Source organism: Coregonus lavaretus (assembly GCF_964263955.1).
Source record: "Coregonus lavaretus genome assembly, chromosome: 8".
NCBI lineage: Eukaryota > Metazoa > Chordata > Actinopteri > Salmoniformes > Salmonidae > Coregonus > Coregonus lavaretus.
Window position 1 is genome coordinate 55331484 of NC_139995.1, and position 24256 is coordinate 55355739.

At 45.4% G+C, this 24256-nt stretch overlaps 2 protein-coding genes across 3 annotated transcripts; both read left to right on the plus strand.

Moving 5' to 3' along the window:
- Positions 1-681: 681 nt before the first annotated feature.
- Positions 682-4259, plus strand: LOC311133316 (mitochondrial potassium channel-like). Of its 2 annotated transcripts, none has more exons than XM_084166819.1 (4): positions 682-770; positions 1361-1795; positions 2117-2281; positions 2507-4259. In XM_084166819.1, the coding sequence occupies exons 2-4, from the start codon at positions 1421-1423 to the stop codon at positions 3326-3328; spliced, it is 1362 nt and encodes a 453-aa protein (XP_084022945.1). In that variant the 5' UTR covers positions 682-770; positions 1361-1420; the 3' UTR covers positions 3329-4259. The 2 variants fall into 2 exon arrangements, with proteins under 2 accessions (XP_084022945.1, XP_084022946.1); XM_084166820.1 differs by lacking the exon at positions 682-770 and adding an exon at positions 1094-1179.
- Positions 4260-4266: 7 nt separating this feature from the next.
- Positions 4267-22173, plus strand: LOC311133314 (DNA replication licensing factor mcm2). The gene is made up of 16 exons (XM_084166817.1): positions 4267-4769; positions 5744-5937; positions 6118-6281; positions 6449-6573; positions 6743-6881; positions 8551-8770; positions 9033-9240; positions 9641-9775; positions 10048-10239; positions 12778-12871; positions 13081-13331; positions 13713-13952; positions 14094-14336; positions 14544-14726; positions 15063-15218; positions 20692-22173. Exons 1-16 carry the CDS (start codon positions 4764-4766, stop codon positions 20800-20802), a joined length of 2661 nt encoding a protein of 886 aa, XP_084022943.1. The 5' UTR covers positions 4267-4763; the 3' UTR covers positions 20803-22173.
- The last annotated feature ends 2083 nt before the right edge of the window (positions 22174-24256 follow it).

Here is a 24256-nt window from a genome sequence, read left to right on the forward strand (position 1 = left end):
CTCATTGGCTAGAATGTTCCCACTTGATCTGGTCTCTTCCCGCATGCTTTACATCAGAAAAGAAGAGGAAGAGACGCCCAACTCGGCTGCGTTTTTTCGTTGTTTCACTCTCCAATCAAGGGGTTTTCGTGTGGAGGTCAATGAGAGTGTTGAATTTGGTCAACAAAAAAAATGAATGGCTTATTTTCTACGCGTGGTTTATTTGATCGAATAGAAGTTTCGTACTGCTTAAGTTGTTATGAGTGTACTGACAAAAGTAGGACACATGACATTCCGGCAACTTTGAGAAAAAACACTTTATATTGGAGTTGTCTCGAAATTGCTATGCATATTCATAATATAGCGTCTCTCTCCATTGAATACAGGCTGTTGACATCAACAACCCTCATCGAATGTTAAAAATAAGATGACAATAATGAGATGTGTCCACTAATCCAAAGAAAGGGTAGACGGGAGCTACACTGCCTGCCGTGCCGCTTTGTGGACAACGATTCCCACTGTTAGGGCAGAGAGACGTGTATCTTGTCAGTATATCCATAATCTTTGCTTACGTATTTGAGAAAGTGTATTTTAATTGTTAGTGGTCACTTGACTATCTTGTCAATATATTAGACAATCTTTGTTTCTAATTGCCGCTGTTAGGACCTTACTTCCACTCTAAACCGGATGCAGGATGTCTGTGATGTGCCTGATCATAAGAAATGTATGATAGAATTGCTATGTACGTTCTGTAGCCAGCTGATAATTTGCTTAATACTTGAAGACAACCGGTACGTGATTATACTTATTGGGTACAAAAACAAATCAGAGATCAATAGCCAGGACTAGAACATGATGTGTATTTAGCCTTGGGTTGCCTAAAGCAAGTTTGAAAACTGTCAGCTGCTAGCTAGCTAGATAGTTATGCTAACAAGCCATCTAGCTATGCTAGCTAGCTAGGTAGCTATGCTAGCTAGCTAGGCCGCTATCTATGGTAATTCATTGGGAGTCTCAGCCACTGCGTCATGGATGACATTCAAAATGGCCATAGATTTTCAATGAATTGCATAAACATCAGCATTGTAGAGGTCAACCGAGCTTCTGCAGTGTTGCAGAAATGTAGATATTATCCTCCAGATAGGTCAGCATATCCGAAGCAGGGGTGATACAAGGATACAGGAAATGCCTGAGGGATACAAAGTACAGTAACCAAGACAGTGGCGTTTTGGAAGATCTAGCGAACTGAACTGTGCTACAGTTATTATATCATTTTTTATAGCTATGTCGAAACAATATAAAACATTGATAAACATTAATTGATACCTCAACAGCCGATGTACTTTGATACAGGCTTTGACTGTACTGTTTTTGTTTTTTACAGGTGGCAGCTCCAATGTCTTGTGCTTTAGCAGCATAGTGAATATAAACCACTGACTTGTCAATGAGGTACAGAGGTAAACAGCTCATACCATGGTGCCATGGAACATCGTGTCTCTACCGTTTCAACATCACTGGAACGGTTAGAGGGACAGTGTATTTCAGCAGGACCTACAGCACACAACAACATCCGCCATCACGTCCAAAAGATGACATAGCAGACAAACCTGTTGTTCCTATTCAAGAGCGTGCCGTGGCTACAATACAGAATCTGACTGACTTGGGGAAGCAGTGGGGACAGAAATCTGTGAGCACAGCGTCACAGTGGGGGCAGAAGTCTATGACCACTGCCTCAAACACAGTTAACTACTGGTGGGAGAGGTACGAGGAGTTTGTCGGCCTGAATGAAGTCAGAGATGCTCAGTCTCAAGTCACAGAGGTAAGTCAGTATAGAAGGCAAGTCAGGCATACGAAACTGGAGGTTGTGTCACTTGAGTCTTAGTTTTTCCTGACCACATACCTAACAAGGGAAAAACTCTGGGTCCTGTCTATAGGTTATATCTGGAGGCCTATAACTAGTGCCCAGAGTTCTTCCTGCTCAGGTCAGGTGGTCAGGAAAAACTCCCATCTCTATTCATCACAGTTTCCTAAACTTGTAATCTGAACAGCTCAAGACCCATAGCTTATAACTTAAGGCCTCAGAGGTTTTCCTGGTCAGATCATATACTTTCCCTAAACTTCTAATCATCTGTATATTTAGGCAGAGAGGGCCTTCATGGTGGCCAGAGGGATGGTGCGTGAGGCCCATGGCAGCCTGGAGGCCCTACAGGTTAGGCTGAAGGAGGTGAGAGACCGACTGGATCGGGTCTCACGAGAGGAGGCCCACTACCTGGAGCTGGCCACGCTGGAGCACAAGCTGCTGCAGGTAATACTGTCAAGAGACATAATCAGATTTACGATCGATTGTTGAATAGGAATGTATCTTTTTGCTGTCACATTGCCCAATCCCATGAAAACACACACACACAGTCTCAGCTGCAAAGCAGTTTGTTGTGCTTGAGTTGAAGAGACTCACACTGGGGAACTTTAGTTATGCACTTGTTGTACACGTTTTTATAAAGAAAATAAAACATTTTTATCATTTTTGTAGGAGGAGCGTCGCCTGCGGACAGCCTACGAGAACGCAGAGAGTGCAGAAAGAGAGAAGTTTGCCTTATTCTCAGCTGGTGTGCGTGCGAGCCACGAAAAAGAGCGGACTCGGGCAGAGCGCACAAAGAACTGGTCCGTGATAGGCTCAGTGCTCGGAGCTTTGATAGGGGTCATGGGGTCAACCTATATCAACAGAGTACGCCTACAGGAGCTGAAGACCTTGCTACTGGAGGCTCAGAAAGGACCTGTTAGTCTACAGGAGGCTATAAAAGTCCAGGCCGGTATGCATAAGACACAACAACAGGAGCTGAGAGGCCTTATAGACACCCTGAGGGTGACACTTCAGCATAGAGCAGCTCAGGTGGTGGCTGAGAAGGAGGATGTGAAGAAGCCAGTGGCTGCTCCTGTTCCGGTTCCGGAACACATCGTGGTTCCACCTCCACACCAGCCTTCTCCGAGTGCCTCCGAGACAGTTCTGAAAGAGATATTGCTCTATAGTCAGAAAGCACAGAGTCTTCTAGAAGGCATCCAGCCACAGCTAGGACAGCTTGAACAGAGTGTTGGGAAGGTGGAATCGGAACTTCTGGCTGTTCAAAATTTGATTGAGACTTATCATAGGGAAGAAAAGCAGTCAGTAGTTATAAGTCAGCAAGATTCACAGATGTTTGTTTGCGAAACTAAGAGCGTTATGCAAGGTCTTGACCAGACGGAGAAAAGACTTGAAGCCTCAATAGGCCAGACTACCATGTACAACACTGTTCTGGCATACGGTGCACTTGCTGTCACTGTTCCTGCACTGTATATCCTCTTTAGAGGTGTTTAACTAATGTTATGTACTGTAAGAGAGTGATATTAATCTTACAAGGTCCATCTTGATTTACAATGAAATGATTACAAATTAATATTGTGATTGCTGTTCATGTTTTTACTACAGGCAAAATGAACCATGCACTGATGTGAAATCAATTACTTAAAATTAAAATATTAGAGTGCTGTATCTATATGAAAATCAAATGTAATACATTGTAGAATATTTGAATTAGAGTACATTTGTCGTAGTAAATATATAATGTTATAGCTTGGTCTGACTAAAATCTTGTGCATGACCCATCTTGTGTTGGGCCTTTGTATTTGATACAATGCACAAAAGACTTCTATCTTGTCAGCCTTATCAGCAGGTGGCTAAGAACAACACCCACGCCATAGGTCTCTCAGTTCTTCCAACTCACGAGTTCTTGCTCTGAGGACACACACACATCATCACTGATAAACACACACACACACACACACACCACTGTTAAACACACACACATACACACACACACACACACACACACACATCATTACTGATAAACACACACACACACACACACCACTGTTAAACACACACACACACACATACACACACACACACACACACACACACACACATACACACACACACACACACACATACAAACACACACACAAGCACACACACACACAAAAACCCCCTTCTCTTAGGCTGAACATCTGAAGACAGAGAACCCGACTCAGAGCCAATGCAATGGAGGTGACCTCGCCCAACTCATCAGGACCAATCAGAAGATCAGAACTACTAGAATCAACCTACTTTATTTTATTGTATAAAATGTCAGCACACAATGTTTAGGGGCTCTCTCTCAGATATCTCCCTACGAGATTGACGAACGGGTCCGTGCACGCGATTCCAGATATCTTTACCTCTGAATAAACTGCCTTATATTATACAATTATCCACCTTGTCCAAAGTCTCTACTTGGTCTCCGTTCTCCAGTAAACTTGTTTTATCAACACTATCTATTATACATTGTCAAATATTTAGTCATGTTTTTAATGTAGATTGTTCTATACATTGTTGCAAAAATAATTTCTCATTCCAGTAAAAATTAGCGTAATATATCATGTGTATTTCATAAAGAAAATATGGTTAATATGTGAGAACACGGCACAATTCTATTTCTCACGTCTTCAGTAAAACAACTGAAAATCAGTTACCCGGCTTGCTGGGTGAAACAAATCGAGTGTATCCAAAGGTACATCCGGCATTACATTAGATTGGCCTTTCACAGAGTACTCCGACCAATCATAATGCTGCTCTTTGGTTCTAATATTACATATTCATGACATTTCGCGCGCTTTCTATATCACGTGACGATTTCGCGCGAAAAGTAAGTGTGGTAAAACAAATGTAAAAAAAAACATTTGCGTGGAAGCAATAGAGAAGCAAGCACGAAATAATGGCGGTGAGTGATTATTGTCAAAATCAACAATATATTCACATATGATGTTTCAACATATTTCTTATTTGACAGATAGGTGATTGTTGTTTTTGATTGTTTATTTCACGTTTATCTATTTCACTTGCTTTGGCAATGTAAACCCATGTTTCCCATGCCAATAAAGCCCATTGAATTGAATAGTTGTGTATGTTCCTTGATAAATTAGCCGAGAATTTCTGTTGATCGTGATGTCTTTTGTTCGCCAGTCAAAGTTGAGAAAGAAAGTGTCAGGAATCGACCCACGTTATCTGGGACAGACAAATCATGTGCTGGTTAACATTACATCCATAATTTGATTAATGTTCATTAGTTCGCTAGCTAGTTAGACATCAAACTGATCTAAAATCTGTAGTTAATCGTTTATATTATATAGGTAACTAAGTGTTCCTCGCCATGTAGTTGGCTAACTAAGTTACGCAAAACATTTGATCTGCATGGGTTCTATTGTTAGCTAGCTAGAGATTGCCAGTTTGTCAGCCATCATAGTTAGGCACATATTTGCATGTCATTGGCACCCCATTGTCACTATGAAAGTTGGCTGCTAAGAGCGTTGGGCCAGTAACCGAAATATCGCTGGTTCGAATCCCGGAGCCGACTAGGTGAAAAATCTGACGTGTGCCCTTGGGCAAGGCACTTAACCCTAATTGCTCCTATAAATCGCTCTGGATAAAAACGTCTGCTAAATGACTAAAATGTTAATGTATCAATAAATGACTTACGTAGTTAACGTTAGCTAGCCGGCTAGTAAACTCTGTTTACCACAGTTTGAGCCTTTGTTAACCATGTTTAAGGAATAGGCATATTAGTCTTAGCTAGCAAGCTATCTAGCACTAAACTATATGTGTTAAGACAATAGATGGACTCTAGAATATATCAAATGCAAATGTAACATGCAAAATACATCTGATTTGACTGACGGTTATTTTTTCCGTTGTCAGGATTCATCTGAGTCATATCACATGGCAACCAGCCCCAGCAGAGGCTCCAGGCGGGGGGACCTGACCTCCAGCCCTGGGAGAGACCTTCCCCCCTTCGAGGATGAGTCGGAGGGGCTCCTGGGTGAAGGACCTCTGCCTGGGGAGGAGGAGGAGGAGGGAGACGGGGAGGAACTGATTGGAGATGCAATGGAGAGGTGAGCAAGGGAGAGGAGCGCAGGAGGTGTTCAGTCCCTGTAGTCTTATACTATAGTGCTTTACATGTAGTGTTTTCAGGTTATAACTATGTTATAGCATGTTTACTAAGGACTTATACCACAAATTGTATAGGTTTATACAATCATATTTGCTTATACGTTCTCCCTCTTCCCATGCAGAGACTATCGAGCCATCCCTGAGCTGGACAGGTATGAGGTGGAGGGTCTGGATCTTGATGAGGAGCTGTCAGAGCTGTCTCCTGGAGCCAGGGCTGCTGCCGAGGACGCCATGAGGAGGAGAGACAGGGAGCAGGGAGGCAGGCTGAGGAGAGGACTGCTGTATGGTGAGGACTTCTCTTTTTCATAGTCTGTTATATATTTTCTGACCATAAGATTAGTTGTTCTAATCTTAGACTGGGGGATTGAAACGACACTCAATGGTCAGCTTAAGAAACTCCTCATCACCTTTCAACTCTCCACCTCCTCATCACCTTCCTCTTCCTCCTAACAGACAGTGAGGATGAGGATGAAGAGCGCCCAGCCCGGAGGCGTCGCCTGGCGGAGCGGGCTGCAGAGGGCACTGGGGCAGAAGACGAGGAGATGATCGAGAGCATCGAGAACCTGGAGGACATGAAGGTAATAATCAAATATTTATTCATATTATTGATTTATTCAACTGTGAAGCGCATTGTATTTTTACCTTGTACAACATGTGCTATACAAACAATGGATGGATGAATTCATTGGTTGGTTGATGGATTGATTAATTGGTGGATGGATCTATTGATGGCTGGATTGCTTGCAGGGCCACTCTGTCAGGGAGTGGGTGGTCATGGCTGCGCCACGTCTGGAGATCTACCACCGCTTCAAGAACTTCCTGCGCACCCACGTAGATGAGAACGGGCACAACGTCTTCAAGGAGAAGATCAGCGACATGTGCAAAGGTACACTATATATACAAAAGTATGTGGACACCTCTTCAAATTAGTGGATTGGGCTATTTCAGTCACACCCGTTGCTGACCGGTGTATAAAATTGAGCACACAGCCCTGCAATCTCCATAGACAAACAATGGCAGTAGAATGGGCCGTACTGAAGAGCTTAGTGACTTTCAACGTGGCACCATCATAGGATGCCACCTTTCCAACAAGTCAGTTAGTCAAATCTCTTCCCTGCTAGAGCTGCCCCGGTCATCTGCAAGTGCTGTTATTGTGAAGTGGAAACGTCTAGGAACAACAACGGCTCAGCCGCAAAGTGGTAGTCCACACAAGCTCACAGAACGGAACTGTTGAGTGCTGAAGCGCGTAGCGTGTAAAAATCATCTGTCCTTGCTTGCAACACTCACTACTGAGTTCCAAACTGCCTCTGGAGGCAACGTCGGCACAAGAATGGTTCGACGGGAGCTTCATGAAATGGGTTTCCATGGACAAGCAGCCGCACACAAGCCTAAGATCACCATGCGCAATGCCAAGCGTCGGCTGGAGGGGTGTAAAGCTCGCCGCCATTGGACTCTGGAGCAGTGGAAACGCCTTCTCTGGAGTGATGAATCACGCTTCACCATCTGGCAGTCCGACGGAAGAATCTGGGTTTGGCGGATGCCAGGAGAACGCTACCTGCCCAAATGCATAGTGCCAACTGTAAAGTTTGGTTGAGGAGGAATAATGGTCTTGGTCTGTTTTTTATGGTTCGGGCTAGGCCCCTTAGTTCCAGTGACGGGAAATACAATAACATTCTAGAAGATTCTGTGCTTCCAACTTTGTGGCAACAGCTTGGGGAAGGCCCTTTCCTGTTTCAGCATGACAATGCCCCTGTGCACAAAGCGAGGTCCATACAAAAATGGTTTGTCGAGATGGGTGTGAAAGAACTTGACCGGCCTGCACAGAGCCCTGACCTCAACCCCATCGAACACCTTTGGGATGAATTGGAACGCCGACTGCGAGCCAGGCCTAATCGCTCAACATCAGTGCCCGACCTCACTAATGCTCTTGTGGCTGAATGGAAGCAATGTTCCAACATCTAGTGGAAAGCCTTCCCAGAAGAGGGGAGGCTGTTATAGCAGTAAAGGGGGGGACCAACTCCATATTAATGCCAATGATTTCGGAATGAGATGTTCAACGAGCAGGCGTCCACATACTTTTGGTCGTAGTGTATTTGAAGATCACGCATATGGCACTTTGTTGTTAGGTCTGTTCTGAAGTCACATGTTTGAGATTGAGTCGGACTGCAGAGAATCACTGAATTTACAAATCACCTTGCATCTATAGTAGGGCTGGGAATTGCCAGGGACATCACAATACATAGGTGCTGATACGATATGTATTTCGAATCGATATTGCGATTTGATATTCCTAACATTGCTCACTATACATCTGCTCCAGAGAGACGAGAGAGCCATGAGAACTAGTTTTGATCAGTCCGGGAAGTGCTGAAAACACGTTGGCTCACTATTTAAAAAGAGGTTGGAGAACAAACGATAAGATAACTACTACATTAGGGATTCTGCACCTGGCTTTACTCTTAACTGAATCTTGAAATGGGTTGACCTTGACTATGTCTAAAGGTTCACAGTCTTGAAGACTACATTACTGATGTATTTGAACCAACCCCATCCAGAGAACAAGGAGAGTCTGGTGGTGAACTACGAGGACCTAGCAGCCAGGGAGCATGTCCTGGCCTACTTCCTGCCTGAGGCGCCTACTGAGATGCTGAAGATATTTGACGAGGCAGCCAAGGAGGTGGTCCTGACCATGTACCCCAAATACGACCGCATCGCCCACGAGATCCACGTCAGGATCTGCAACCTGCCCCTGGTCGAGGAGCTGAGATCCCTCAGGTAAAAACTGACAGGAAATGATGATCACATGTCTTCCATGATTTTAAAAGTAGACTCGGCGATACACATTTTAGTAGATCTGGCCAACTTTTGCAACAACAGCAGGGCGAGAGGCTAATGTCCTACAGTTGTAACAGGGATGGAGCAGTAGAGTGAAGGGAACTCCCATGCACACAGGCATCACTCTCTCTATAGGACTAATATGATTGCTTTGCCTCTTTTTCCAATACATGTTCCTGTATTTTCCTGTTCTCGTCTCCAGACAACTCCACCTGAACCAGTTGATCCGTACCAGTGGAGTGGTGACCTGCTGTACAGGTGTTCTACCCCAGCTGGGCATGGTCAAGTACAACTGTAACAAGTGTAACTTCATCATGGGGCCCTTCTTCCAGTCCCAGAACCAGGAAGTGAAGCCAGGGTCCTGCCCTGAGTGCCAGTCTTTCGGCCCCTTTGACATTAATATGGAGTTGGTGAGTCAGTCGACCAATAGAAATACTCTTAAAAAGGGTTAGAAACATGAGTAGACCAATAAAAATAGAGTATCTAATAAGGTTGGAACCAGGAAGTGAAGCCAGTCCCTCAGTCATCAACATGGAGGTGATTCACTGGACCAATCAGTCCAGGGACCAAATGGTTAAATGTTGGGAATCGAACCTGGGTCTCCCGCTTGCCAACTCAACGTCTTAACCATTAGACCAAGAGGATATTTTGAAGGTCCGAGATCGACAGTTGGGCTCACTAATCTCAGGGCTAATTCTTCACCAGTGTGTGAAGGCTGAGTGAGGGGCTGGCTAACAGATGAAGACTAGGCATTGGAAAAAATAAATAAGACCGATTTTTTTTTTTTTTTTTTTTTTTTTTTTTTGTCAGACTGTGTACCAGAACTACCAGCGAATCACCATCCAGGAGAGCCCCGGGAAGATCGCCGCTGGCCGCCTCCCACGCTCCAAAGATGCCATCCTGTTGGCTGACCTGGTGGACCAATGCAAACCTGGAGACGAAATAGTGAGTCTGACTCCTAACAGAACTGACCTCTCTAATTCTAAACACTGTAGGGCACTGTAACATTATCTGCTAGTGTGATGTACAGGGTTGGGAGACGAAAGACAAATGTCATTGCATCAAGTATGATTTTAGTAGCCCGTTCTGAACATCCGTGTTTTTTAACTTGTTTTGTTTTCTTATCCCAGTTAACATTCTAGATCATATTATTGTAAAAGACAATGTCACAATGTTGACTGGTTAAATGAAGGTAATAAATAACTATTTTCCTCCAGGAACTGACCGGGATCTACAACAACAACTATGACGGTTCTCTGAACATGGCCAACGGCTTCCCAGTATTCGCTACGGTCATCATGGCCAATCATATCGCTTGTAGAGACAACAAAGTGGCCGTGGCTGAGCTCACTGACGAGGACATCAAGGCCATCGTGGCGCTGTCCAAGGACGAGCGCATCGGAGAGAGGGTAAGTTAGTTGCACCTACTGGTAAAATGTCAGAACGTGAGCACATCTGAGACAGGCTGAGTTAGGAGGGACTCTGCTGGTACGATGTCAGACCACGAGCCCAACAGAGACAGGCTGAGTTAGGAGGGACTCTGCTGGGACGATGTCAGACCACGAGCCCAACAGAGACAGGCTGAGTTAGGAGGGACTCTGCTGGGACGATGTCAGACCACGAGCCCAACAGAGACAGGCTGAGTTAGGAGGGACTCTGCTGGTACGATGTCAGACCACGAGCCCAACAGAGACAGGCTGAGTTAGGAGGGACTCTGCTGGGACGATGTCAGACCACGAGCCCAACAGAGACAGGCTGAGTTAGGAGGGACTCTGCTGGTACGATGTCAGACCACGAGCCCAACAGAGACAGGCTGAGTTAGGAGGGACTCTGCTGGGACGATGTCAGACCACGAGCCCAACAGAGACAGGCTGAGTTAGGAGGGACTCTGCTGGGACGATGTCAGACCACGAGCCCAACAGAGACAGGCTGAGTTAGGAGGGACTCTGCTGGGACGATGTCAGACCACGAGCCCAACAGAGACAGGCTGAGTTAGGAGGGACTCTGCTGGGACGATGTCAGACCACGAGCCCAACAGAGACAGGCTGAGTTAGGAGGGACTCTGCTGGTACGATGTCAGACCACGAGCCCAACAGAGACAGGCTGAGTTAGGAGGGACTCTGCTGGTACGATGTCAGACCACGAGCCCAACAGAGACAGGCTGAGTTAGGAGGGACTCTGCTGGGACGATGTCAGACCACGAGCCCAACAGAGACAGGCTGAGTTAGGAGGGACTCTGCTGGGACGATGTCAGACCACGAGCCCAACAGAGACAGGCTGAGTTAGGAGGGACTCTGCTGGGACGATGTCAGACCACAAGCCCAACAGAGACAGGCTGAGTTAGGAGGGACTCTGCTGGGACGATGTCAGACCACGAGCCCAACAGAGACAGGCTGAGTTAGGAGGGACTCTGCTGGGACGATGTCAGACCACGAGCCCAACAGAGAGAGGCTGAGTTAGGAGGGACTCTGCTGGGACGATGTCAGACCACAAGCCCAACAGAGACAGGCTGAGTTAGGAGGGACTCTGCTGGGACGATGTCAGACCACGAGCCCAACAGAGACAGGCTGAGTTAGGAGGGACTCTGCTGGGACGATGTCAGACCACAAGCCCATCTGAGACAGGCTGAGTTAGGAGGGACTCTGCTGGGACGATGTCAGACCACGAGCCCAACAGAGACAGGCTGAGTTAGGAGGGACTCTGCTGGGGCGATGTCAGACCACGAGCCCATCTGAGACAGGCTGAGTTAGGAGGGACTCTGCTGGGACGATGTCAGACCACGAGCCCAACAGAGACAGGCTGAGTTAGGAGGGACTCTGCTGGTACGATGTCAGACCACGAGCCCAACAGAGACAGGCTGAGTTAGGAGGGACTCTGCTGGGACGATGTCAGACCACGAGCCCAACAGAGACAGGCTGAGTTAGGAGGGACTCTGCTGGTACGATGTCAGACCACGAGCCCAACAGAGACAGGCTGAGTTAGGAGGGACTCTGCTGGGACGATGTCAGACCACGAGCCCAACAGAGACAGGCTGAGTTAGGAGTGTTAACTCAAAATGACACAACGACTAGGTTCCAGTTTAACGTTTACCTCACCGTATTACCACAGTACCTAGTCCCCATCACACTCAGGCCAGGTCCGTCTACAGTGAGACTCCTACACCATAATAACAGAAATATAGGGATACATGAAACTTAACAAGGAGGACCCTGTAGTCACAAGTCTTCCCTCTTATTTATGTATGGTTTATTTAATAGCAACAGATACAAGGCCATTGACATACTGTGGAAACCATTATTAATGGCTTGCAGCACAATATACAGTGAGTGCACAAAACATTAGGAACACCTTCCTAATATTTAAATTGCACCCCCCTCCTTTTGCCGTCTGAACAGCCTCAGTTTATCGGGCCATGGACTCTACAAGGTGCCGAAAGCGCTCCACAGGGATGCTGGCCCATGTTGACTCCAATGCTTCACACAGTTGTGTGTAGTTGGCTGGATGTCCTTTGGGTGGTGGACCATTCTTGATACACACGGGAAACTGTTGAGCGTGAAAACCCCTGCAGTGTTGCAGCTCTTATCACAAACCGGTGCGCCTGGCACCTACTACCATACCCCGTTCAAAGGCACTTAAATATTTTGTCTTGCCCATTCACAGTCTGAATGGCACACATACTCAATCCATGTCTCAATTGTCTCAAGACTTTAAAATCCTTCTTTAACCTGTCTCCTCCCCTTCATCTACACTGATGGAAGTGGATTTAACAGGTGAAATCAATAAGGGATCATAGCTTTCATCTGGTCAGTGTATATAGCAAATGTTAATTGTCAATATCCGTAGATGGATGGGCTTTTAGTAACTCCTTTCTGGTCGTGTTTTCTTTCGTCATATCATGCCTACTGGTATACCCTATTCATCCCCTGGTCTGTCTCCTGTCTCTGCAGATCTTTGCCAGTATAGGCCCCTCTATCTACGGCCATGAAGACATCAAGAGAGGCTTGGCTCTGGCTCTGTTTGGTGGAGAGCCCAAGAACCCAGGTTGGTGGACCATTCAACATCAGCGGTAGTCAGCCTTCCTTCTGGAGAACAACCTTCCTTCAAACAGAGTTGGTTGTTTTGATCAGGGCTGGAGCAAAAACCTGCATTTCCAGTTGCTCTCTTGGATGAGGGCCACCCTGGTTGGCTACTCAATCCTCGGTTATGATATATCCTCTATCCTTCCTCTTACCTTACCCTCTCTTCTCCAGGTGGGAAGCACAAGGTGCGTGGTGACCTCAACGTGCTCCTGTGCGGTGACCCTGGTACGGCCAAGTCCCAGTTCCTGAAGTACGTGGAGAAGGTGGCCAGCAGAGCGGTGTTCACCACAGGCCAGGGAGCTTCCGCTGTGGGCCTGACTGCCTACGTACAGAGACACCCGGTCACCAGGGAGTGGACCCTGGAGGCTGGAGCGCTGGTGTTAGCGGACAGAGGGGTCTGTCTTATCGACGAGTTTGATAAGGTGAGAGGGAGAAAGGGATTTGGGTTAGTTAGACTAAGGGAGTGGACTCTAGAGGCTGGAGCCCTGGTGTTAACGAACAGAGGGGTCTGTGTCATCGACTTTGTGAAGGTGTGGGGAAAGGGCTTGTGAAGGTGTGGGGGAAAGGGTTTGAGGATGTGGGTTAGACTAGGGAGACTTAAGTATAGTATATTCCCAGCAACATTCAAAGTAAATAATTTGTTTTTTTTAAATGTCAGTGCCTCGTGCAGGGCCAGGAGTATTTTCTGGTCAGGTCATGTCAGGGAAAAGCTCCTAACAATAACATGGAATAAGAAGTCTAGAGTGTTTCCTGGCCATGACACTCCTGTGGACTGCAGTGCTCAACGTGTCTCTCCTCTCCAGATGAACGACGCAGACAGGACCAGTATCCACGAGGCCATGGAACAGCAGAGCATCTCCATCTCCAAGGCTGGCATCGTCACCTCGCTCCAGGCACGCTGCACTATCATCGCTGCTGCCAACCCTATTGGTGGTCGCTACGACCCGTCTCTGACCTTCTCTGAGAACGTGGATCTGACTGAGCCCATCGTGTCTCGTTTTGACGTCCTGTGTGTGGTCAGAGATACTGTGGACCCAGTGCAGGTAAAGACTATTGGCCAACTTCTCAGATTTCTATTATTCAAATTGTTCACGTTTGTTACCTCATCATCCCTGTAATGACATGACCGGATGTTTTGTTAGTTGGCTGAATGAATAGGCACTTGTCTTTGTCCACCATTATAGGATGAGATGCTGGCTCGTTTCGTGGTGGGCAGCCACATCAAGCACCATCCCAGCAACAAGGAGGGTGGCATGGCTGGCTTGGAGGAGGTGGTTCTGCCCAACACCACAGACGTGCCTCCTATCCCCCAGGAGCTGCTGAGGAAATACATCATGTACTCCAAGGAAAGGGTCCGGCCCAAACTCAACCAGATGGACCAGGATAAGGTGGCTCGCATCTACAGCGACCTACGCAAAGAGTCCATGGTGAGTGTTACAACCGGTGATTCGAACCCTCTTCCAATAAGGCTGTAAGCTAGCTGAGCTAATGCCTGGGGAGCTAATGCAAGTCCATAGCTGGCATGGGTCGATTTCGTGTGTGTATAATGCTTGAGGGGCGTCGTGACCCATCATATATCCAAACTGTGTACTGTCAATATTGATTCAATAGCTTCATGTGTTGTGTCTGTGTAGGCGACAGGCAGCATCCCCATCACGGTGCGTCACATCGAGTCTATGATCCGCATGGCGGAGGCCCACGCCAGGATGCACCTCCGAGACTACGTGGTGGAGGATGACGTCAACATGGCCATCAGAGTCATGCTGGAGAGCTTCATCGACACGCAGAAGTTCAGCGTCATGAGGAGCATGCGGAAGGTGGGCGGGGATGTTCGCTAGAGCAAACTGTAGCAAAACGTTTTGCAATGGGAAAGGGGTCATATGTGTTCTAGTTCATTTGCATGGATGAAAACACAGTTCTGTAAAGGGTAAGATTGTGCAGGAGTGAAAAAGCCCAACATAGATTTGTCTCCCCTTAGTGGTCATACACTATTACTAAATTAGGATTGGACTGTCTGTCAGAACAAGGTGAATACAGTATGTCTGAAACACTGATTCCTGGTCCTCTAGACGTTACCTGGCGTTCAGACGAGACGACAAGCTGCTGCTTTTTATTCTGAAACTCATTTATCCCTCGGTTCCTCTTCTCTCTAGACGTTTGCCCGTTACCTGGCGTTCAGAAAAGACAACAATGAGTTGCTGCTGTTCATCCTGAAGCAGCTGGTGTCAGAGCAGGTGGCGTATCAGAGGAACCGATATGGAGCCCAGCAGGACACCATCGAGATCCCAGAGAAAGACCTGGTGGACAAGGTAATGATGAGCTGCTAGTCATGATGGTGGTGTCTCAATGAATGGTGTCTTCCTTTTAATTTCCTCTAATGTACTATACCAAGCTGGTAACCATGGTGCAATCTCAATAATCTGAGATGGTTTTCCCTCATCTGCACTCTAGCGAGATGCTAACCGTTGGCATAATCTCAATCTGAGATGGTTTTCCCTCATCTGCACTCTAGCGAGATGCTAACCGTTGGCATAATCTCAATCTGAGATGGTTTTCCCTCAGCTGCACTCTAGCGAGATGCTAACCGTTTGCATAATCTCAATCTGAGATGGTTTTCCCTCATCTGCACTCTAGCGAGATGCTAACCGTTGGCATAATCTCAATCTGAGATGGTTTTCCCTCATCTGCACTCTAGCGAGATGCTAACCGTTGGCATAATCTCAATCTGAGATGGTTTTCCCTCATCTGCACTCTAGCGAGATGCTAACTGTTGGCATAATCTCAATCGTGTGAAGTTGTTTTCTATTTCTGTTCTTCCCCTTGGGGAATAATCATGTTTCGGCAGGTAGCTTAGTGGTTAAGAGCGTTGTGCCAGTAACCGAAAGGTCGCTGGTTCTAATCCCCGAGCTGACTAGGTGAAAAATCTGTCGATGTGCCCTTGAGCAAGGCACTTAACCCTAATTGCTCCTGTAAGTCGCTCTGGATAAGAGCGTCTGCTAAATGACAAAAAATGTAAATGTAAAATATACAATGAACAAAAATATAAATGCAACATTCTATGTCTTGAGTGCATTAAAAATAATTTGGGACCTTTTGTGAAGTTCAATAGTTTCCCCCATGTACAGTGCATTCTGAAGGTATTCAGACCCCTTGACTTTTTCCACATTTTGTTACGTTACAGCCTTGTTCTAAAAAGGATTACATTGTATTCCCCTCATCAATCTATACACAATGTACCCCAGAATGACAAGGCTAAAACAGTTTTTTTTTTTTTTTTTTAATTTCGCAAATGTATAATAAACCTGGAAATATCACATTTACTAAGGTATTCATACCCTTTACTCAGTACTTTGTTGAAGCACCTTTGGCGGCGATTTCAGCCTCAAATTAAATCAAATTGTATTTGTCACATGCGCCGAAATACAACAGGTAGACCTTACTGTGAAATGCTTACTTACAAGCCCGTAACCAACAATGCCGTTCAAGAAATAGAGAGAATATTATCTAAATAGACTAAAGTAAATCATAAAATAAAAAGTAACACAATAAAATAACAATAACGAGGCTATATACACAGGATACCGGTACCGAGTCAATGTGCGGCGGTACAGGTTAGTCGAGGTAATTTGTAGGTAGGGGTAAAGTGACTGCATAGATAATAAACAGCGAGTAGCAGCAGTGTAAAAACAAATGGAGGGGGGCTCAATGTAAATAGTCCGGGTGGCCATTTGATTAATTGTTCAGCAGTCTTATGGCTTGTGGGGTAGAAGCTGTTAAGGAGCCTTTTGGTCCTAGACTTGGCGCTCCGGTACCGCTTGCTGTGCGGTAGCAGAGAGAACAGTCTATGACTTGGATGACCTGGAGTATTTGACAAAAACATTTCTGGGCCTTCCTGACACCGCCTAGTATATAGGTCCGGGATGGCAGGAAGCTTTGCCCCAGTGTTGTACTGGGCCGTACGCGTTACCCTCTGTAGCGCCTTACGGTCAGATGCCGAGCAGGTGCTATACCAGGCGGGGATGCAACCGGTCAGGATCCTCTCAATAGTGCAGCTGTAGAACGTTTTGAGGATCTGAGGACCCATGCCATATCCTTTCAGTCTCCTGAGGGGGGAAAAGGTGTTGTCGTGCCCTCTTCACGACTGTCTTGGTATGTTTGGACCATGATAGTTTGTTGGTGATGTGGACACCAAGGAACTTGAAGCTCTCAACCTGTTCCACTACAGCCTGTTGTTGCCTACCCTTACCACCTGGGGGTGGCCCGTCAGGAAGTCCAGGATCCAGTTTCAGAGGGAGGTGTTTAGTCCCAGGGTCCTTAGCTTTGAGGGCACTATGGTGTTGAACGCTGAGCTGTAGTCATTGAACAGCATTCTCACATAGGTGTTCCTTTTGTCCAGGTGGGAAAGGGCAGTGTGGAGTGCGATTTGAGATTGCGTCATCTGTGTATCTGTTGGGGCGGTATGCGAATTGGAGTGGGTCTAGGGTTTCCGGGATGATGGTGTTTATGTGAGCCATGATCAGCCTTTTAAAGCACTTCATGGATACCGACGTGAGTGCTAGGGGCAGTAATCATTTAGGCAGGTTACCTTCGCTTCCTTGGGCACAGGGGCTATGGTGGTCTGCTTGAAACATGTAGGTATTACAGACTCGGTCAGGGAGAGGTTGAAAATGTCAGTGAAGACACTTGCCATTTGGTCAGCACATGCTTTGAGTACACATCCTGGTAATCCATCTGGCCCCACGGCTTTGTGAATGTTGACCTGTTTAAAGGTCTTGCTCACATCGGCTACAGACAGCGTGATCACACAGTCGTCCGGGACATCTGGTGCCCTCATGCATGCTTCAGTGTTGCTTGCCTCGAAGCGAGCATGAAAGGCATTTAGCTCGTCTGGTTGGCTCACGTCACTGGGCAGCTCGCGGCTGGGTTTCCCTTTTTCGTCCGTAATAGTTTCCAAGCCCTGCCACATCCGAAGAGTGTCAGAGCCGGTTTAGTAGTATTTGATCTTAATCCTGTATTGACGCTTTGCCTGTTTGATGGTTAGTCTGAGGGCGTAGCGGGATTTCTTATAAGCGTCCGGATTAGTGTCCCGCTCCTTGAAAGCGGCTGCTCTAGCCTTTAGCTCGATGCGGATGTTGCCTGTAATCCATGGTTTCTGGTTGGGATATGTACGTACAGTCACTGTGGGGGCGACGTCGTCAATGCACTTATTGATGAAGCCGTTGACTGAGGTGGTATACTCTTCAATGCCATTGAATGAATCCCGGAACATATTCCAGTCTGTGCTAACAAAACAGTCCTGTAGCATAGCATCCGTGTCATCTGACCACTTCCGTATTGAGCGAGTCACTGGTACTTCCTGCTTTTAGTTTTGGCTTGTAAGCAGGAATCAGGAGGATAGAATTATGCTCAGATTTGCCAAATGGAGGGAGAGCTTTGTATGAGTCTCTGTGTGTGGAGTAAAGGTGGCATAGATTTTTATTTTTCTCTCTCTGGTTGCACATGTGACATGCTGGTAGAAATGAGGTATTCAGTCTTCTTGGGTATGACTTTCTCTCGATCTTGACTAGTCTCCCAGTCCCTGCTGCTGAAAAACATCCCCACAGCATGATTCTGCCACCATCATGCTTCACTGTAGGGATGGTGCCAGGTTTCCTCCAGACGTGATGCTTGGCATTCAGGCCAAGGAGTTCAATCTTGGTTTCATCAGACCAGAGAATCTTGTTTCTCATGGTCTGAGTCCTTTATGTGGGCTGTCATGTGCCTTTTTACTGAGGAGTCACTTCCGTCTGGCCACTCTACCATAAAGGCCTGATTGTTGGAGTGCTGCAGAGATGGTTGTCCTGGAAGGTTCTCCCATCTCCACAGAGGAACTCTGGAGCTCTGTCAGAGTGACCATTGGGTTCTTGGTCACCTCCATGACCAAGGCCCTTCTCCCCCGATTGCTCAGTTTGGCCGGGCGACCAGCTCTAGGAAGGGTCTTGGTGGTTCCAAACTTCATCCATTTAAGAATGATGGAGGCCACTGTGTTCTTGGGGACCTTCAATGCTGCAGACATTTTTTGGTACCCTTCCCCAGATCTGTGCCTCGACACAATCCTGTCTGTGAGGTCTACATACAATTCCTTCGACCTCATGGCTTGGTTTTTGCTCTGACATGCACTGTCAACTCAGGGACCTTTATATAGACAGGTGTGTGCCTTTCCAAATCATGTCCAATCAATTTCATTAACTCCAAGTTGTAGAAACATCTCAAGGATGATCAATGGAAACAGGATGCACCTGAGCTCAATTTCGAGTCTCATAGCAAAGGGTCTGAATACTTATGTAAGTAAGGTATTTCAGTGTTTTATTTTTAATGTGCAAAAATGTCTAAACCTGTTTTCGCTTTGTCATTATGGGGTATTGTGGGTAGATTGATGAGAGAAAAAAATAATAATAATATATATAATGCTCAAAAAAATAAAGGGAACACTAAAATAACATATCCTAGATCTGAATGAAATAATCTTATTAAATACTTTTTTCTTTACATAGTTGAATGTGCTGAGAACAAAATCACACAAATTTTCAATGGAAATCAAATTTATCAACCCATGGAGGTCTGGATTTGGAGTCACCCTCAAAATTAAAGTGGAAAACCACACTACAGGCTGATCCAACTTTGATGTAATGTCCTTAAAACAAGTCAAAATGAGGCTCAGTAGTGTGTGTGGCCTCCACGTGCCTGTATGACCTCCCTACAACGCCTGGGCATGCTCCTGATGAGGTGGCGGATGGTCTCCTGAGGGATCTCCTCCCAGACCTGGACTAAAGCATCCGCCAACTTCTGGACAGTCTGCTAATTGCCTATAATTTCCACCTGTTGTCTATTCCATTTGCACAACAGCATGTGAAATGTATTGTCAATCAGTGTTGCTTCCTAAGTGGACAGTTTGATTTCCCAGAAGTGTGATTGACTTGGAGTTACATTGTGTTGTTTAAGTGTTCCCTTTATTTTTTTGAGCAGTGTATATACATGTAATCAATTTTAGAATAAGGCTAACGTAACAAAGTGGAAAAAGGGAAGGAGTCTGAATACTTTCCGAATGCACTGTACGCTGATCAAAAATATAAACACAACATGTAAAGTATTGGTTTCATGAGCTGAAATAAAAGATCCTAGAAATGTTCCATACGCACAAAAAGCTTATTTCTCTCATTTTGTGCACAAATGTGTTTACATCCCTGTTAGCATTTCTCATTTGCCAAGATAATCCATCCACCTGACAGGTGTGGCATATCAAGAAGCTGATTAAACAGCACAATCATTACACAGGTGCACCTTGTGCTGGGGACTAAAGGCCGCTCTAAAATGTGCAGTTTTGTCACACAACACAATGCCACAGATATCTCAAGTTGAGGGAGTGTACAATTGGCATGCTGACTGCAGGAAGAGTGCCCCATGGTGGCGGTGGGTTTATGGTCTGGCAGGCGTAAGCTATGCACAACGAGCACAATTGCATTTTATCAATGGCAATTTCAATGCAAAGAAATATCGTGACGAGATCCTGACACCCATTGAGGCCCTTTTTTGGGGGGAGGGGGGTGGTTAATCTGTGACCAGCAGATGCATATCTGTATTCCCAGTCATGTGAAATCCATAGATTAGGGCCAAATGAATTTATTTCAATTGACTGATTTCCTCATATGAACAGTAACTCAGTAAAATCTTTGAAATTGGTGCATTTTGTGTTTTTTATTTTTGTTCAGTATAGTTGAATTGTTCTGTTCTCTCCTTCCCCAGGCCAGACAGATCAGCATTCACAACCTGTCAGCATTCTATGACAGCGAGGCGTTCCGATCCAACAAGTTCTCTCACGACATGAAGAAGAAATTGATCCTGCAGCAGTTCTAAATCTGTCTATCTGCTGTTGCCTGGAGTAAAAAGACTACCCTCTGCGTTCTAAATGGCACCCTATACCCTACGTAGTGCACTACTTTTGACCAGGGCCCATAGGGTGCCATTTGGGACAGTTTCTGTCTGGATGTGTAAATAATTGTAAATGTTTGTCACCCTGTTGTTGGAAGAAGGAAGAATTCTAAGTCCTAAAATAGCCCAATTTCTTATCAATGTTACAATTTGTCTGGATTCATGTACGACGTGTGTGAATGTAACCTATATATTTCTTCATGACCAACTTTTCTACTTTTTCATCTTGGAACACAGCTTGTGTGTTATCAAAAAATGAAGTGTTTTTGTAATCTTATGGTTGAGCTGTATTCATGTTTTGAAAGTTGACCTACAATGGTTGTGGATTCATCTTGGTTAACCCAGAACTAAAGTCTTGCATAATTGATGACTGTACCATGTACACTGAACAAAAATATAAACGCAACATGTAAAGTGTTGGTCCCAGGTTTCATGAGCTGAAATAAAAAAAAAACTTATATTTTCCATACGCACAAAAAGCTTATTTGTATCAAATTTTGTGCACAAATTTGTTTATCCCTGTTAGTGAGCATTTCTCCTTTGCCAAGATAGACCACACCTGTCAGGTAGATGGATTATCAAGAAGCTGATTAAACAGCATGATAATTACACATGTGCACCTTGTGCTGGGGACAATAAAAGGCCACTTTAAAATGTACCGTTTTGTCCACAACACAATGCTACTGATGTCTCAAGTTTTGAGGGAGCGTGCAATTGGCATGCTGACTGCAGGAATGTCCACCAGAGATATTGCCAGAGAATGTAATGTTAATTTCTCTACCATAAGCTGCTTCCAATGTTGTTTTTGAGATTTGGTAGTATGTCCAACTGCAGACCACGTGTAACCACCCCAGCCCAGGACCTCCACATCTGGCTTCTTCACCTTTGGGATCATTGGTGGGGGGAGGCTGAGGAGTTTTTCTGTCTGTAATAAAGCCCTTTGTGGGGAAACAACTCATTCTGATTGGGTGGGCCTTAGCCCACCCATGGCTGCACCCTGCCCAGTCATGTGAAATCCATAGATTAGGGCCTAATGAATTTATTTCACTTGACTGATTTCCTTCTATGAACTGTAATTTAGTAAAATCTTGTTGCGTTTATATTTTTGTTCAGTATATATTTACATAGTCTGTCCGTGAGAGAAGGTGTTGTGATTTCAGGTTGGACTATCAGTCGTCTTGTAATATAGTCTTCATTAGTACCAATGAGTTTGTGCTGATCGTCATGGTTTCCAGTTCTGGTCTGTGACTGTAGAATTATGGGAGAATTTTTTTGATAATAAATGACATTTTGTTGAAGCTTGTCATCCTGAATGTGTACTGAAGACAGACGTGGTCAGAAAGTGTACTTAGGAGGACCCAAATGTCCTTTGCGGACGGTGTGTCACCTGCTGCCACTGCAAGGATCAACATCCGTAGTCCTAGTGGCCTGCTGCGTGTCTCAACAGCTCTTCTATCAGCGAGTAAAAATGTGTGGGCGACATAGAAATACACATTGTTATAGCCTAGAGTCTCGCAATAGGTACAATTTATAAAGGCGGTTTCTTCTGGTTAAAAATCACTGCACCCTTGCTATCACTATAACCAGCTTGATGCTCCTTTCCAATAAATATCGAGCTTCTTATGCTGGTGACATGATGATTGACGCTTGACTGCCATTTGACAAAATAAAAATATCCATAATAGATTACCACAGTATGAGTCATAATACCCATAAAACCTTGCGGGATTTTAGAAACACTTAAAATAAGGGCTGTGTTTCGTGTAGGCTTACCCTGGTGTGACGTTTTATAACCATGAAAATCTCTCTAGGACAAGGAAACTTTTATCAATATATTTTAAGTGTTTCTAAAATTAACATTATTACACCACTACATATCTACAATACAAAATGCATAATACCACCATACAACAATATTACAATGTACGTGTGTGTAGAGTGCGTGTGCTAGCGTTTGTGTGCGTATGCGTGTGTCTGTACCTGTGTGTGTGTTTCTTCACAGTCCCCGTTGTTCCATAAGGTGTATTTATACCTGTTTTTTAAAATCTGATTCTATTGCTTGCATCAGTTACCTGATGTGGAATAGAGTTCCATGTAGTCATGGCTCTATGTAGTACTGTGCGCCTCCCATAGTCTGTTCTGGACTTGGGGATTGTGAAGAGACCTCTGGTGGCATGTCTTGTGGGGTATGCATGGGTGTCTGAGCTGTGTGCCAGTAGTTTAAAGAGACAGCTCGGTTCATTCAGCTCTTCAACACTTCTTACAAAAACAAGTAGTGATGAAGTCAATCTCTCTATTTAGGACTAACTTATTCCTTGCCACCCCATTCTGAAACTAACAGCAGCTCTTTGTTAAGTGTTGCTGTCATTTCAGTCGCTGTGGTAGCTGACGTGTATAGTGTTGAGTCATCCGCATACATAGACACACTGGCTTTACTCAAAGCCAGTGGCATGTCGTTAGTAAAGATTTAAAAAAGTAAGGGGCCTAAACAGCTGCCCTGGGGAATTCCTGATTCTACCTGGATTATGTTGGAGAGGCTTCCATTAAAGAAGACCCTCTGTGTTCTGTTAGACAGGTAACTCTTCATCCACAATATTGCAGGGGGTGTAAAGCCATAACACAAGTTTTTCCAGCAGCAGACTATGATCGATAATGTCAAAAGCCGCACTGAAGTCTAACAAAACAGCCCATACAATCTTTTTATCATCAATTTCTCTCAGCCAATCATCAGTCATTTGTGTAAGTGCTGTGCGTGTTGAATGTCAAGGTGACTGGGAATATGACAGAATACAAACAGTGTATCTACTCACTCTGCAAGGCAATTAAACTGGCAAAACATCAGTATAGAGACAAAGTGGAGTCGCAATTCAACGGCTCAGACACGAGACGTATGTGGCAGGGTCTACAGACAATCACGGACTACAAAAGGAAAACCAGACACGTCGCCGACACCGACGTCTCGCTTCCAGACAAGCTAAACACCTTCTTCGCCCGCTTTGAGGATAACACAGTGCCACCGACGCAGCCCACTACCAAGGACTGTGGCCTCTCCTTCTCTGTAGCCAACGTGAGTAAGACATTTAAGCATGTTAACCCCCGCAAGGCTGCCGGCCCAGACGGCATCCCTAGCCGCATCCTCAGAGCATGTGCAGACCAGGGCCCGTATCTCTAAAGAATTTTTGTGCAAAAAGTGGCTCCTAGCGGCCAAATTCTAAGAAAATTCTCAGAGGCATGACGTTTTCTTAGAATTTCCCCTAAAAGTGACACGAAAATCCCAGTTAATATAAAAGCTATTCCTCAAGAGTCCTAGCGCTTAAAAGGGCTCCTAAGGCGAGATCTGCTAAGAGCAGGGAAGAGGACTTTTAGTGGCTTAGGAGTT